Source organism: Saimiri boliviensis, chromosome 7 (genome assembly GCF_048565385.1).
Source record: "Saimiri boliviensis isolate mSaiBol1 chromosome 7, mSaiBol1.pri, whole genome shotgun sequence".
Lineage (NCBI taxonomy): Eukaryota > Metazoa > Chordata > Mammalia > Primates > Cebidae > Saimiri > Saimiri boliviensis.
Genome location: NC_133455.1, coordinates 24,624,217 through 24,640,206, shown reverse-complemented (window position 1 = coordinate 24,640,206; position 15,990 = coordinate 24,624,217). Strand labels below are relative to the sequence as shown.

The window sequence follows — 15,990 nt, the reverse complement described above, 5'->3', positions numbered from 1 at the left end:
ACCAGCCTGGCCAGTATGGTAAAACCTTATCTCTACTAAAAATACAAAAATTAGCAGGGTGTGGTGGCGGGCACCTATAATCCCAGCTACTTGGGTGGCTGAGGCAGAAGAATTGCTTGAACCTGAGAAACAGAGGTTGCAGTGAGCCAAAATTGCACCACTGTACTCCAGCCTGGGCAACAGAGTGAAACTCCATCTCAAAAAAAAAAAAAGAAGAAGAAAAATCCCCTGTCTTGATAAATCGGCCCTGTCTAGGCAGCAGACAGGGTGAACCCATTGGGCGGTGACCTGACCCTCACAAGGTCAGTGCAGGTTTTGAATGGGATAATGCAAGTGTTGCTTAAATAGCGGGGCCAACCTAGTTTGCTGAGTTTCGTGGAATATGGGACTTTCAATGCTAAAATCAAGAAAGTCCTGGGCAAACCGGGAAGACTGGTCGTCCTATGCTTAAAATCAGGCATCGGCAAACTGACAGAGCTGAAATGAGCTTGCCGCCCATTTATAAATAAAGCTTTATTAGAACACAGCCATGCCCATTCATTTATGGACATATTGTCAGTGGCTGCTTTTGTACTACAAGGACAGAGTTGAGGTGTTGCAACAGAGGCTATGGTGTCACAACAGCTAAAGCCTACAATATTCACTGTCTGGTCCTTTAAGAAAAAGTTTGTCAGCTTGACCTTTCCCACCATGTCACAGCAAATCAGTGCTTCTCTGAGTTGTACAAAAGGTTGCAGGCTGCACCGAGGCTCACCGATAAGCTACTGGCTATTCATGGGGACAGGGCCTGAGTGAACAGGAGAGGTCAGGGTGAGCTTCTGGAGAATGGTAAAGATTCTGTGCTTGGCCAGGCTTTAATCAGTCGGGCCCCTGAGTCCTCTCCTAAGCCCATTTGTGCACTTTCTTGTAAAATTCAGTTCTGGGCCAGGCGCGGTGGCTCATGCCCGTAATCCCAGCACTTTGGGAGGCCGAGGTGGGTGGATCACCTGAGGTTGGGAGTTCGAGACCAGCCTGACCAACATGGAGAAACCCCATCTCTACTAAAAACACAAAATCAGCCAGGTGTGGTGGCGTGCACCTGTAATCCCAGCTACTCGGAGGCTGAGGCAGGAGAACTGCTTGAACCCCAGAGGCGGAGGTTGCGGTGAGTCGAGATCACATCATTGTACTCCAGCCTGGTCAACAAGAGTGAAACTCCAACTCACAAGATAAATAAAATAAAAGCCAGTTCTAACAAGAACTCTGCTAAGTCAGTTTAGCAACAGCCCTCCCCCCCCACACCATATCTGATCAAGTTCCACATCTGTCGTCATCCCTAGGTGATGTCTGAGCACCCTAGCCCGTCTCCAGCAAGAATCTTGTCAGGTCAGGTCAGTCCGGCCAGAATCCCCGTTCCTCCAGTGCTTCCTCCTGGTAATTTTCCAACTGCAGACCTGCAACCCTGCTTCCTGGCGACCAGTCCCACTTCCCCCTATTGTACTCGGAGCTGAGCCCAAACTCACCCCCCACTGCAAAATCCCATACCTGCAGTCCCTGCAGTGATGGAGAGGGTTCCCCTCACCTTGAACAAAGTCTTCCTTATCATGTGTAACAAGTGTCATCGAGTCACTTTTTTTCTTTAACAGGAGGCTAGATCGATGTTTAGAGAGATATTGGTCTGAGATTTGGGGAAGACCAAATTCTGTGGCCAAAACTGGGTCATGGGAGAAGTCAAAGTGGTCACTGGTGGGGACCACCAGTGGTCCTTTGCCCCCCACCCCACAGCCTGAACTTTTCCTGGCCACCCAAGGATGTACAAGATGTCCCTGATGTCCAAGAGGCAAAAACGGAAATTAACCGAACATCCCATGACAGAGGCCACGGGGGACTGAGGGCTGAGGGCAGACAGCGGAGCACCAACCCCCACCCCGCACTGGGGGATGGAGAATTCTGGGAAGGCTGCCTGAAGGAGACAGCCTTGATACCTTGAAGGATTCAGCCATCAGTTGTCCATCACACATTTATTGAGTGCCTGTGCTGTGCCTGCAGTTGGGATACTGCAGTGAACAAGACAGCCCACCCTAGAAAGTGGCCACAGGGGGAGGTGGGAGAGGACGGCTGGGGGGGTCACCTGTCCCTAGATGGAAGCTCCTTGGTCCACCCAGTCCCAAAGAAAGATCTGCCCTTGGGCTTGCCAAAGCCATCCCAGCCCTCACAGGCTGAGCCTCTCCCTGGGTTTTCCCAGAGAGGTGCCCAAGAAGACCCCAGCTGCCCAAGGTCGGAGGAGCAGCAGGAAACAGCCTCAGGAGTCCGTCACTGCTCAGTACTCCTCCCCTAGAATGTCCCCTTCCTGTTTGGTGACCATGGCAACCAGAAGAAAATGGCGCAGTGGGTGGGGTGGGAGAAATGGATCTTCCTTGGGTACATGGGATGAGACTCCAGTGACATGGAGAAGTGGAGAGAGCCACGGGAGACACTAGAGGGACCCAGAGAAGATGGGGATAGGAAAAAGGAGGGACTCTCTCTTGAGTAAATGGCCTCCTACCCCGGCTCTTGGCTGAAATGTGGCCTGTAGGCGTCTGGGAAGTGGCCGGGCTTCATTCAAGGAGGGAGGAAAGAGGTGGCCACCTGCCAGTCTGCTTGGCCCCAAGACCTTGGCTGCTCTTGTCCTGTTTGGGCGGCCAGGGTTCCTTCCCTGAAGATCCCCATCCCCAGGGTCTCTGAGGAAGCCCAGAGCTGTGGAATGAGGTCCGGGCACCCAGGGGTGGCCAAGGAGAGACCGTGGAGGCTGGGATCTTGCTGAAACAGATGACAGAGGGAGTTAAGGGAGGAAGCTGTGCAGGGTGAGGTTGTCCCCCTCATGGTCCTCCCCAGGTTCTGGCATCAGGCCCTGGCTCTTGGCCTTGGGCAGGCCCCCATTGGCTGTGGCAGGAGGGCCCTCACCCCCATCAGGCAGCAGAGAGGAGATGCAGACCATCTCGGTGGGGGAGTAATTACGCACGGGGTACATGTGGCTCTTGCGGGAAAGGCGGACTGCCAGCACCACAGTGCACACGAGGAAGACAGTGGCCACCATCGCCAAGATGAGGATGGCCAAGAGGCACTGCTTCACAGAGATGTGGTCTGGGGCACCCACTGGGTAGCTGGTGGACAAATTGCTGGCTGCCATGGGAATCTCCTTGTGAGTAACAGAGGACACAGGAAAGGGCGTGACCAGACCCCTTTTGGTAGTAGGTTCTGTGGACAGGGCCTCCGTAACATTAAGTTCTGTGGACAGGGCCTCTGTGGCATTGGGTTCTGTGGACAGGGCCTGCATGGCTGCTGGTGGAGTGGTCTGTGCCTCCGTGGCCACCAATGGAGTGGTCTTTGCCTCTGTTGTCACCGATAGAGTGGTCTGTGCCTCCATGACTGCTGGTTGAGTGGTCTGTGCCTCCGTGCCCACTGATGGAGTGGTCTGTGCCTCCGTGGCTACTGGTTGAATGGTCTGTGCCTCCATGGCCACCAATGGAGTGGTCTTTGCCTCTGTGGTCACCAATGGAGTGGTCTGTGCCTCTGTGGCTGCCGGTTGAGTGGTCTGTGCCTCCATGGCTGCCGGTTGAGTGGTCTGTGCCTCTGCGGCTGCTGCTTGAGTGGTCTGTGCCTCCGTGGCTGCCGGTAGAGTGGTCGGTGCCTCCATGGCCACCAGTGGAGTGGTCTGTGCCTCCATGGCTGCCGGTGGAGTGGTCGGTGCCTCTGTGGCTGCCGGTTGAGTGGTCTGTACCTCCATGGCTGCTGGCTTCATGGACAGGGTCCCCATGTTGGACAGCTCTGTGACTGCCCCTCCTGCATCCAGGCCAGTAGAATGCCTCGTAGCAGGCTCCATGGTGGTTGGCTCAGGAGTCCCAGGCCCAGTCAGAAGAGTGGTGGTGGTGATGTTGTTCAGTATTTCTGGAGCCTCTGTTTCCGGCTCAGGCTCATCATGCAGGTCATAATCTTCAATGGCCTCTCTCCGGCCCCGGGCAAGCAGGGGGCCCAGGGCTTTCTTGGCTCCATCTGCCCAGGGGTCCCACAGCTGCAAGCTGCTGCTAGGGCCCAGTAGGATCAGCAGCAGGAGGAGTTTCAGAGGCATGGCACCTGCGGGGAGACAGTGGGTGGAGGGACATCAAGACAGCTTCACCCACGGTTTAGCAAGCACCCTAGACCACCACCCTCTACGGCCATAGCAGTAAGCAGTCTGGTCTGGAGTAGGGACTGGGGATTTAGGATTCCCCAGGGATCCCTGACATGCCTGGCATGGAGAAGACCCTCATCCCTTAACAGTTATTATTATTACTAATCAACATGAATAAAGCCATCCAGGAAGGCCCTTTAACTTCTAGATGGTGCATAGAAATTGATTTGCCTCCCTCTTCTTTTTGGTTAAGCCATTTTATTTGTGGACAAGACAATCCATTGGGGTATAGAAAGAATTAGTGCTTCTAGTTCTATTAACTTTTCATGTCACTCTTTTTTTTTTTTTTTTTTTTTTTTTTGAGGTAGGTGTCTCACTTGACACCTAGTCTGGAGTGCGGTGGCACAATCTTGGCCCACTGCAACCTCTGCCTCTCAGGTTCAAATGATTCTCCTATCTCAGCCTCCTGAGTAGCTGGGATTACAGGCATGAGCCACTGTGCCCAGTGAATTTTTGTATTTTTAGTAGAGATGGGGTCTCACCATGTTGGCCAGGCTGGTCTCGAACTCCTGGCCTCAAGTGATCCACCCACCTTGGTCTCCCACAGTTCTGGGATTATAGGCATGAGCCACTGTGCCCAGCCTCATGTCACTCCTTCTTAACTTATATTATTGCATATATTTATAATCTATCATAAGAATAAAGTAGTACCTGTATAGAATTCATAAATAGATTAACCGCCCATTACAAAGTCCACAAGCGGAAGAGTTTGGAAATGACAGACCTCCCAGATAAAACTGCTTATTGGACATTGAGGCCTCTTGGAGTCTGATTCTGCCTGCTACCCCCTCCCTGCCCACTGCCATGCCACCTCTACACGTCTGTCTTTTTCCTATCTTGGCTTCCACCCTCCACGGCCCTTGCCAGTCCTCAGAGTCTGTTTGCTTCATTCCTTTTCAACGTCTTGGCTTGGTCCTATCCCCTTTGGTGGTGTCCTCACTTGCACAACGCACAACAGGGATGACGTGCCTACATCCTGGGCTATTGTGAGGCTAAAGTGAGGGGATGCATGCAAGACCCTTAGCACTTTGTTTGCATGGCAACCTCTCAGCAAAAGTTGATTGATTTAGTTCTTTCTGTTAACCTATACCATAAGTCTTTAAGGGCCCAGAGCCATTTAACTACACTCTCCATGGCCAGGAGAAAACTCAAAACTTTTCAGAACAACCCTGCTCTCAGGGAGCTTAGAGTCATTGAGTGTGCCTGTGGGTAGCAACACTGTCTATTCAGAGACTACATCAGGCGTCCCCAAACTACGGCCCATGGGCCGCATGTGGCCCCCTGAGGCCATTTATCCAGCCCCCCGCAGCACTTCAGGAAAGGGCACCTCTTTCATTGGTGGTCAGTGAGAGGAGCACAGTATATGGCGGCCCTCCAACGGTCTGAGGGACAGTGAACTGGCCCCCCATGTAAAAAGTTTGGGGACGCCTGGTCTACATTGTCCTCCCTACCAGGGAGCCAGAAAGGATAGCTCCGCTTGTCTGCCCTTCTCACTGATCTTTCCTCGTGGCACTGTGAACACCCGCGCTTTCTTGTTCTCTCTCTCTCCCCTCATGCTCTCCTTGGTGCTGGTTGGTGTTTATAGAATTCAAAATCCTGTGCTGAGAATCCTACAGTGAGTGACAGCCATGTTCTGGGGCAGGATTCGGATATTCCTGCATTCCCTGGACATAACATCCTTTGGCAGCATACAACCCTTAGAACGGTGTCTAGTGCAGAGTGGGCATTCAGAGATGGCACCTGGACAACTTCCAGTCTCTTCCTTTGTACTTGATTCACATGGTTTGGAGGCAAGAGCAGTCACTCGTTATTCCTCGGGTGGCTGTAACTCACAACTCACTCATGGGCCTCGGCTTCCAGGTTCACTCGGACCTCTTTCACATGTTAGCTAGAATTATGTTGCTTCCTTTTCTTTTCTTTTCAAGACAGAATCTCACTCTGCTGCCCAGGCTGGAGCACAGTGGCATAATCTCAGCTCACTGCAACCTCCGCTTCCCAGGTTCAAGCAATTCTCCTCCTGCAGCCTCCCAAGTAGCTGGGACTACAGGCGCACACCACTATGCCTAGCTAATTTTTGTATTTTTAGTAGAGATGGGGTTTCGCCATGTTGGCCAGGCTGGTCTCAAACTCCTGACCTCAGAGATCTCCCCGACTCAGCCTCCCAAAGTGCTGGGATTAAAGGGTGTGAGCCAATACCTGGCCTATGTTGGTTTCAAACATGCAAATCTGATCACATCTTGAGCTAATTTATTTCTATTTATTGATTTACTTATTTATTTTAGAGACACAGTCTTGCTTTTCACTCCATCTGGAGTGCAGTAGTGCCATCATAGCTCACTGCAGTCCCCACCTCCTGGGCTCAGGTGATCCTCTCACCTCAGCCTCCTGAGTAGTAGGAACTACCTGTACATGCCACCACACCTGGCTAATTTTTAAATTTTTTTGTAGAGAAAAGGTCTTGCTATGTCGTCCAGACTGGTCTCAAATTCCTGGCCTCAAACAATCCTGCCTCAGTCTCCCAAAGCATTGACATCAAAGGCATGAGCCACCACACCCAGCCAACATCTTCAACTAATTTCTTAGAGGCCATGCGCGGTAGCTCAACCCTGTAATCCCAGCACTTTGGGAGGCTGAGGCAGGCAGATCATCAAGTCAACAGATCGAGCCCATCCTGGCTAACATGATCTACTCGGGAGGCTGAGGCAGGAGAATTGCTTGAACCTGGGAGGCAGAGATTGCGTGAGCTGAGATTGCACCACTGCACTCCAGCCTGGCAACAGACTGAGATTCTGTCTCAAATAATAATAATAATGATAATAATTTCTTAGGGTGGGTGCAGTGGCTCACACCTATAATCCCAGCACTTTGGGAGGCCGAGGTGAGCTGATCATCTGAGGTCAGGAGTTCAAGACTAGCCCAGCCAACACGTGAAACCCTGTCTCTACTAAAAATACAAAAATTAGCCAGGCGTGGTGGCGATCCCCTGTAATCCCAGCTACTCGGGAGGCTGAGGTAGGAGCATCGTTTGAACCCGGGAAGCAGAGGTTGCAGTGAGCCAAGATCACGCCACTGCCCTCCAGCCTGGGAAACAAGAGCAAAACTCTGTCTTAAAAAATAAAAATAATTTCTTAAACCAAAGTGTATGATATTTGCACCAGACACATCTGGCCCTCACAGTTATCCCCATTTTACCAAGGATGACACTAAGGTTCAGAGAAGTCAAGTGAGAGGCGAGAGGTCAAGATCAGATTTAAACTCAGTGAGGTTCAGGAAGGCGTAAAGCTGTCAGGAGAGACCGGTCCTAGTTAAGTAGACAAAAGGCTGGGCTTGTGGACGTGGGTGGGCGAGGGAGGACACAGCAAGAAAAAGGAGGAGCTGGAAAGCTATGCCCCCCAGAAAGGCCAGCCACATACTTACCAGGTGCCGTGCAGGGCATAGGGTTGAAAGCGTAGTCTATGGATTCAGATAACAAGAATGTTCAAGTCCCAGCTTTGCCCTTTACAAGCTGTGTGACCTTGGCACAGATGCTTGCCTCCCTGAGCTTCCGTTTTCCCACCTGTATGGAGATAAGAAACAGTGCCCTTCTCACAGGGCTGCAAGGGGATGGGTTCAAAAATTCCAGGCTGGTGGGCGTGGCAGCTCACACTGTCACCCCAGGACTTTGGGAAGCTGAGGCGGGTGGGTCGCTTGAGCTAAAGAGTTCCTGACCAGCCTGAGCACCATGGTGAAACCCCATCTCTATGAAACACACACAAAAATTAGCCAGGAGTGGTGGTGCTCCCCTGCAGTCCCAGCTGCTCGGGAGGCTGAGATGGGAGAACTGCTTGAGCCTGGGGTGATCGAGGCTGCAGTGAGCCGTGATTGTGCCACTGCACTCCAGCCTGGACGACAAAGCAAGACCCTGTCTCAAAAATAAATTTTAAAATTTTTAAATAGAAAAATTAGCCAGGCATAGTAATGCACACCTGTAGTCTCAGCTACTCAGGAGGCTAAGGCAGGAGGACTGCTTAAGCCTGGGAGTTGAGACTGTAGTGAGCTGAGATCGTGCCACTACACTCCAGCCTGGGTGACAGAGTGAGACCCTGTCTCGAAACAAAACAAAACAAAACAAAACAAGAAGACAAAAGTTCCAGGCTTCCGATAGGTGCTTAATAAATGTCACAGACACACACACACACACACACACACACACCCCTCTGCTTCCCAATTTACCTTCAGGGCAGCAGAGTTTCTTTGGGGTAGAGTTCCTATCTGGGGTAAGGATCTACCACCTGAGCTTGGCCCCACTTTTCCGGGGGCAGGGACTTTAGGAAGAAGCCACCAGCTTGGAGATAGATTTCATCATTATGAACACACTCACAGCCGCCAACCCCCACCTGGGCAGTTCTCTTTCCCTAGAAGGCAAAGCTCTCAGCCAGTTCCTGGAAGCAGAGAGGGTGGGGGCAAAATTGCAAGGCCTGGCCCCCGGGTTCCCCAGTCGAGGGAGGCATCTTGGTGAGTAAGGACAGGACTTGCTGCAGCCCAGAGGCTGGGAGCATAACACAGAGGGCTCTGGGGCCGTGTTCTTCAGGTGGGCTGTCCCTGTGGCTGACCCCTCCCCTACACCCATCGTCACAGCCTCCTGCACACAGAGACAACCTGGGGTGGAGAGGCTGCGGCCTGAATCCCACACTCACCCCCACTTAGCGGCTGTATAAACTCAGGCAAGTTGCTTCTCCCTCTCTAAGCCTCAGTTTCCTCACGGTCAAACAGGCGATATTGCTCAAAAAAATCATCATGAGAACTGAATGAGTGTGTCAAGGTCCCAGATGCTGGCTTCCAGCAGGGGGTACTTTACTTGGGGACCCTCTTCGGGGCTGCAGGCAGAGGAGCAGAGGAAAGGGTGCAGGCTCAGACTCAGAGGGTGTGGAGATAGTGACCTCCCTACCTGCCCCGTGGGCATTCGGGCTTTGAGAAAGCAGAGAACTCCATACCAGTTGTGATAAGACCTGGTGCGCTGGGAAACCACCTCCTTTCCTGGGCCCGTCTAAAACAGCCACTTTATCCCACATGCTCCTGGTGTCAGTACTGAGAGTCCCTCATCTCCAAAAACCCCTCACTCCTAGGCAAACCGGGGATGGCGGTGTGTTGGTCACCCCAGCCTGGTTCCTGCCGTTCCGTGGGCTTCAAGACACAGCAGCCTGGAGCCAGGCCTCAGCTGAGCGGGCATCAGCCCATCTAACAGGAAGAAAATCTGAGGCTCAGCCAGGCACGGTGCCTCCAGCTTGTACTTCTAGCACTTTGGGAGGCTGAGGCAGGAGGATGACTTGAAGCCAGGGGTTCAAGACCAGCCTGGGCAACGTAGTGAGAGATCCCTGTCTCTACAGAAAATTTAAAAATTAGCCAGGTATGCTGGCGCATGACTAATCCCAGCTGCTCGAGAAGCTGAGGCCAGAGCACGGCTTGAGCCCAGGTCAAGGCTGCAGTGAGCTATGACGGCACCACTGCACTCTAGCCTGGTGACAAAGCAAGACATTGTCTCTAAGAAATAAAAACTTTTTTTTTTTTTGAGGAGTTTCGCTCTTGTTTCCCAGGCTGGAGTGCAATGGCGCAATCTTGGCTCACCACAACCTCCACCTCCCGGATTTAAGTGATTCCCCTGCCTCAGCCTCCCAAGTAGCTGGGATTACAGGCATGTGCCACCACGCCTGGCTAATTTTGTATTTTCAGTAGAGATGGGGTCAGGCTGGTCTTGAACTCCTGACCTCAAGTGATCCACCCACTTCGACCTCCTAAAGTGCTGGGATTACACACTTGAGCCACCATGTCCAGTTTTTTTTTTTTTTTTAAATGAAAGAAAAGAAAACCCCAGGCTCTGAGAGAGCTTGTCTCAGCTGAGGCCACACAGTAGAATGTGGAGGAGTTGAGTTTTCTCACTATATATGACAGGTAGCATAATGCCGCCTTAATATTTGCTACAGTAAATTATTATACAAGAAAAATGCCGTATGCAAAAGCCCGTGCCTTGGAGGGACGATCTCATCCTCTCGTTGCCTGGAGACCTCATTCCTCCTCACTCCCATGTTCACTGGCTCTAAGGGCGCCCATCACACAGATGAGCAAGCAAAGCCCAGAGTCAGGGGGTCACGTCCAGGCCCCATCTTCCACCTCTCCTCTCCCTGGAAGACAGAAAAACAGTCCCAGGGAGCGGGGCCAGGGCAGGGGTCTCCGGCGCCCGTATCCTGTTTGTCTGGATGCTTGCCTAGCGGAGTAGGTCAGAGACTGCTCATTTTGCATCTTTCACCCTAAAACCAGGCTGCTTCTGCCCCAGGCCCCATCTGGACCCCATGTGGCCCCATCCAGTCTGTAAGGAGGAGCAGGCTACAGGGGCCCAGACTCCAACTCCAGAGACCCTGCCGTGTGGCCACCCTGAGTTGCTCAGGAAAAATACCCGAGGGGCTCCAAGCCGCTGAGAACTTCGCACTGAGAATCCTGAAACTGCAGGTCACAGCAGGCAGGATCTTGGAATGTTAAAATTCAGAAGACTGAGCATCTCAGGGTTTGGGTCAAGTAGTCATCAATAGAAGAAAAGGCCCCCAATAACTGAGGTGCAGGTGTCTCCCAGATCCCAGAGCAGATCTAAGTCTGGGCGGATACGACAGGCCCTGCCCTGGGAGCCACATCAAACCACGTCAATCCCAGCTCTGTCCCTTACAAGCTGTGTGACCTTGGGCAACTCACCTCACCTCTCTGAGCTGTGGGTTCCTTCGCTGGAATACAAAGACAATGGTAGCACCTGCTTTTCATGGGGTTGTTGTGGGTTGAAGAGGGCCAGGAGAATGCCCCGTCCTCCTCCCGGAAGCCTTTCCGGATTGCCCCAGGCATGATGAGTCATCTCCCATGTTTAACCATTTTAACTGTTCATTTACTTTCTAAAAATGTATTCACATTGGCCCCTAAACTTCCAGAGGACAGGAAGCACAGCTATCTTGCGGATCGGGCCACAGGCCCGGGATTTGGCCGATGGGCAGGCACACACCTCTCTCAATGCTTGTCCCAGTGGCAAGCAGCCACCGAGGCTGTCTGCTCTGCTGCTCCCACCAGACCGCAAGGTTTTGGAGGGCGGGAGCTCTCCGGGGTCTCCTGGCAGCCCCAGGGGCCTCGCTAAATGCCTCTGCAGGAGAGGTCATGTGACTGAGGCAGGGGACCGTGCCCAGAACTGCACAGCACATGCTGTCTTCACACGTTTCACCCGACGTTTACCAGCTGGCGCTTTCCAGCCTCTTTCTATCACCTACCCCAGCTCACATCAGGGAGCCTCTGTAGACAATTTTTCCCTACTTTTCATCCCCCTCATGAAATGTTTACTTATTTATTTACTTTTAGAGATAAGGTCTGGCTCTGTTGCCCAGGCTAGAGTACAGTGGTGCAATCACAGCTCACTGACTCCTTGAACTGCCAAGTAGCTAAGACTACAGGTGCGCGCCACCAGACCCGGCTATTTTTAGATTTTTGTCGAGTTGGGTTTTCTCCATGTTGCCCAGGTTGGTCTCAAACTCCTGCTTCGGCCTCCAAAGTGCTGGGATTTACAGCTATGAGCCACCGTGCCCAGCCCTCCTCACGAATTTTTTTTTTTTTTTTTTTTTTGAGACGAAGTCTGGCTCTGTCACCCAGACTGGAGTGCAGTGGCACCATCTCGGCTTACTGCAACCTTCACTTCCCAGGTTCAAGTGATTCTCCTGCCTCAGCCTCCCCAGTAGCTGGGACTACAGGCGCGGGCCGCCACACCCAGCTAATTTTTTGTATTTTTAGTAGAGACGGGGTTTTACCGTGTTAGCCAGGATGGTCCCGATCTCCTGACCTCGTGATCTGCCGGTCTTGGCCTCCCAAAGTGCTGGGATTACAGGTATGAGCCACGACACCCAGCCCTCACGAAATGTTAATAGCATAGACATGCTGTATATCTGTTTAATGTTTGGCAGTTCAGTGTTAGTTGAGATTTTTTTTGCGTTACCCCTCACCCCAACTCCACCAAGAACCAAGTTACTCCTGTTGGAACCCAAATTTGCTGGCCTGATAAAGCAGAGGTAAGGTACTTGTTTGGCACAAATGAATTCAATGAGATCGATATCTGGTTTTAGTTGAACAACTGTCTTTAAACAGTTTTCTAGAGACCCCTGTGTAGACAGACAGATCAACAAACGCAGACCCTCAACACACACACACCTGCCATCTTATCTTCTTCTAGACTACTAGCCCCACTGCCATCTTCCTGTTCAAGCTCAGCAAAGGAGATCAAGACACCGGCCTGGAGTCACCACGAACTCCATGAGCGTCCTGCAGCCATAACCACATCGCCAAAGGCAGCCGCTTCTCCCCTTCAAGCCTCGGTGTTCTCATCTGTAAAAGGGGCACTGTCCACTCTCCAAGGTTTTCAGATGATTGATTCCCTAGCTCTTCTGAATGCCCCGCTCCGGTCCCAGCCTGGCGGCCCAGCCCTTCCGCCATCTGAGATTCAACTCCCCTGGCTGCTGGCCAAGGATGTTGAGGGAGGCATCAACCACCCAGGGCGCGGCCTCCCCAGGCAACCCCAGAGGAAGCGACTCTGGGGGCATCCGAGAGTCTGGGAGCCACCTTCTGAAGCCCTGACACACTGAGGGGCCTGGCTCTGGGGCCCTGAAAGTCTGAGATGAGGAAAAAAAGGAAAACAGAAGAAAGAGGAAAGAGAAGAGGATTCCAGGCAGCAGAAGCCCGGACGCAGATAATATGGGGGGTGAGGGTGAGTGTGTGACTGTGTGTGCAGCGGGGCACAACTGGCCCCCACCATTTCCTTTTAGTGTCCTGAAAGCATCTCAAATACAAACTAATAAGAGTAGTCTAATTTTTTTTTTTTTTTGAGACAGGGTCTCATTCTGCCACCCAGGTTGGGGTGCAGGGCACGATCTCAGCTCACTGCAACCTCTCCTCTCAGGCTCAAGTGATCCGCCCACCTCTGCCTCCCAAGTAGCTGAGACCACAGGCACACACCATTCCGCCTGGCTATTTTTTTTAATATTTTTGGTAGAGCTGGAGTTTCACCGTGTTGCCCAGGTTGGTCTCGAACTCCTGAGCTCAGGCGATCCATCTGCCTCAGCCTCCCAAAGTGCTGAGGTTACAGACGTGAGCCACCGCACCCGGCCATGTATTCTAATCATTATTATTTTTTTCCATTTTGTTAACAATAGTATCCTACTTCTGATATTTTGATAGTTTGGCCACAGACAAGGGTCATTTTCTCAGTCTTATAAAAAGTGGGAAGAATGCATCTTTCTCTGAAAACAACTTTTTTATGCGTCCATAATATATGTAACTTTTTTCTTTTTTTTTTTTTTTTAGAGGCAGGGTTTCACCATGTAACCCAGGAGGGTCTCGATCTCCTGACCTTGTAATCTGCTCACTTTGGCCTCCCAAAGTGCTGGGATTACGGGCGTGAGACACCATGCCCGGCCTAACATGTGCAGCTTCGAGACAAATCCTGCATTCCCTCTACTTTCTGGAATCTTCCAGACCTAATCTCAGCCCTGCCCCTAAACAAATCCTTTCACCTCTCCAGGCCTCAGTCTCCCATGCAGGAAAGGGGAGGGTAGGATAATTTCTAGAGAAACCCTCATGGTTTCTCTGATTTTCAGAATGCCCCCAAGCCTGAAGCTGCAGGCAAAGTGGCTGGGAGGGAAGTAGGTTAACGGCAGGCTGGGGGTGGTGGGTCACGCCCGTAATTTCAGCGCTTTAGGAGGCTGAGGCAAAAGGCTTGAGGTCAGGAGTTTGAGACCAGCCTGGGCATCCAAGTGAGACCCCATCTCTAGGAAAAGTAAAAATATTAGTTGCATGAGGTGGTGTGTGTCTGTAGTCCCACCTACTCAGGAGGCTGAGGTGGGAGGATCACTTGTGCCTAGGAGTTTGAGGCTACAGTGATCCGTGATCGTACAACTGCACTCCAGCCTGGGGCTCAGAGTATGACCTTGTCTTAAAAAGAAAAAAAAGCAGGAGCAGGATTCAGAAGAGACACCAGAATAAAGGCCACAGACTCCAGGAAGACTTTAGTCTTGAGCCGGAGGAGCCTCGGTTCGCCCTCCCCAGGGGCTGCAGTTCAGGAAGGGCCTGGATGTCCTGCCCGGGGCCTGCCAGCAGCTGTGAGACAGGCCCCCTGGCCCATGGGGACCTCCAGCCACACCCTGTGGTTTTGCAAGCCAACACTTACCACCGTGCTCAGCAGAGCATGGAACAGCTGCCTCGTGGGCCCAGAAGAAGTGGCTTCTCTGCTTTAGTGACGAGGCCTCAGCACTGCTGTGGCACCCCCTGCAGCAGTCCGGGACCCAAGCAACCCCCAATGGCCGTGTGTGGAAGAAGGAAGCGAGAATGTGGTTACTCAGGCAGGGCCACGTGACAGCCCACACCCCCTTGTTTGTGACAGCTTTGGTGACAACGTTGATCAAGCCGGGGTGGGGAGTAAGACAGGTACCCGCTGGGTCTGACATTGCTCTTGGAGTCCCATAACTGTGAAAACACCAAGAACCAGGTGGAAACTGTGGGGAGACGTTCTTCGGTTGAGGGTGGGGCCCAAACCGAGAAAGGCCACAGCATTACTCCAGTGACAATGGATAGTGGGGGCCAGAGGGGGGCCCCCTGAAGGACAGGAGTGGCTAGAGAAAGGGGAGAACGGTCTTGCTTCTTGCCCAAGATTGGCAGGGGGTGGGAGGGGGTGGAGGTGGCTGGGGAGTCGAAAACAAAACACAGACCTTCAAAGGGTTTGTAAATATGGGGCATTTCTTCTTTCAGGACTCACACACTCTATATCCACAGCAGGGGCCCTTTTAGCTGCAATCAAGAGCCTCTCTAGGGAGCTGGACTACAGCTTCCACAAGGTCGAGCCTGCTTATCTTATTTCCTCATCCTCAATTTGTTCGTTTGACCAACTCTGGCACTCCAGACTGCATGCCCTGAGGTCCAAAGGCCAGCAATTCTAGGCTGCGGCCCTCCGGCCCTCCGGTGGCCCTTCATCACTGGGGAGGCTGTCCAGTAAACAAGTCAACAGAACATTATGCCACAGTGACAGAGCGCAGTCAGTGCCGTCCTGTGGTGAGCAAGGGAGGGGCCTCTCCTTCCATCCTGGGTGGGGGAGGGAGGTTAAAAGAGGATCTTCTAAGAAGAAGTGGCACTTGAGGTGACAAGCCGGGTGGGCGTCCCAGGCAGAGAGCACAGCAGAGGCAAAGGCTGGGAGGCCTGAGAACACCCAGACACTTCGGGAAGGGAAGGGGACTCCCGGGGTCTGCCCTTTGACTTTGCGCCAGACAGGAGCTCAGGACATGCGTAGAAAGATATTCATATCTTGCCTTACACACAGGTTTGTTGTTGTTGTTGTCGTTGTTTGTTTTTGAGACAGAGTCTCGCTCTGTCACCCAGGCTGGAGTATAGTGGCGCGATCTTGGCTCACTGCAACCTCCGCCTCCAGGGTTCAAGTGACTCTCCTGCCTCAGCCCTCCTGAGTAGCTGGGACTACAGGCATGCGCCACCACGCAGGGCTAATTTTTTTGTATTTTTAACAGAGACGGGGTTTCACCATGTTGGTCAGGATGGTCTGGATCTCTTGATCTCGTGATGCGCCCACTTCGGCCTCCCGAAGTGCTGGGATTAGAGGCGTGAGCCACCGCGCCCAGCCTGCACACAGGTTGTTTTAAAATGAAAACCAGAGACCCAGCATATGCTCGCCGTGACACAGTCTCAGCCACCTTAGGAAGCTGCAGCTGGAAAGAGCCGAAAGCTCACCCCGCCCACACAGAGAGGGA

At 52.4% G+C, this 15,990-nt stretch overlaps 1 protein-coding gene across 3 annotated transcripts; it reads right to left on the bottom strand.

The window, feature by feature from the left end:
• Nucleotides 1–1,981: 1,981 nt before the first annotated feature.
• SELPLG (selectin P ligand) lies at nucleotides 1,982–14,539 on the bottom strand. Of its 3 annotated transcripts, none has more exons than XM_010342906.3 (3): nucleotides 14,406–14,539; nucleotides 7,607–7,745; nucleotides 1,982–4,092 (listed from the first exon to the last, which is right to left on the bottom strand). In XM_010342906.3, exons 2-3 carry the CDS (start codon nucleotides 7,623–7,625, stop codon nucleotides 2,801–2,803), a joined length of 1,311 nt encoding a protein of 436 aa, XP_010341208.2. In that variant the 5' UTR covers nucleotides 7,626–7,745; nucleotides 14,406–14,539; the 3' UTR covers nucleotides 1,982–2,800. The 3 variants fall into 3 exon arrangements, with proteins under 3 accessions (XP_010341208.2, XP_074258378.1, XP_074258379.1); XM_074402277.1 differs by lacking the exon at nucleotides 14,406–14,539 and adding an exon at nucleotides 12,395–14,391; XM_074402278.1 differs by lacking the exon at nucleotides 7,607–7,745.
• Between the last annotated feature and the right edge of the window lie 1,451 nt (nucleotides 14,540–15,990).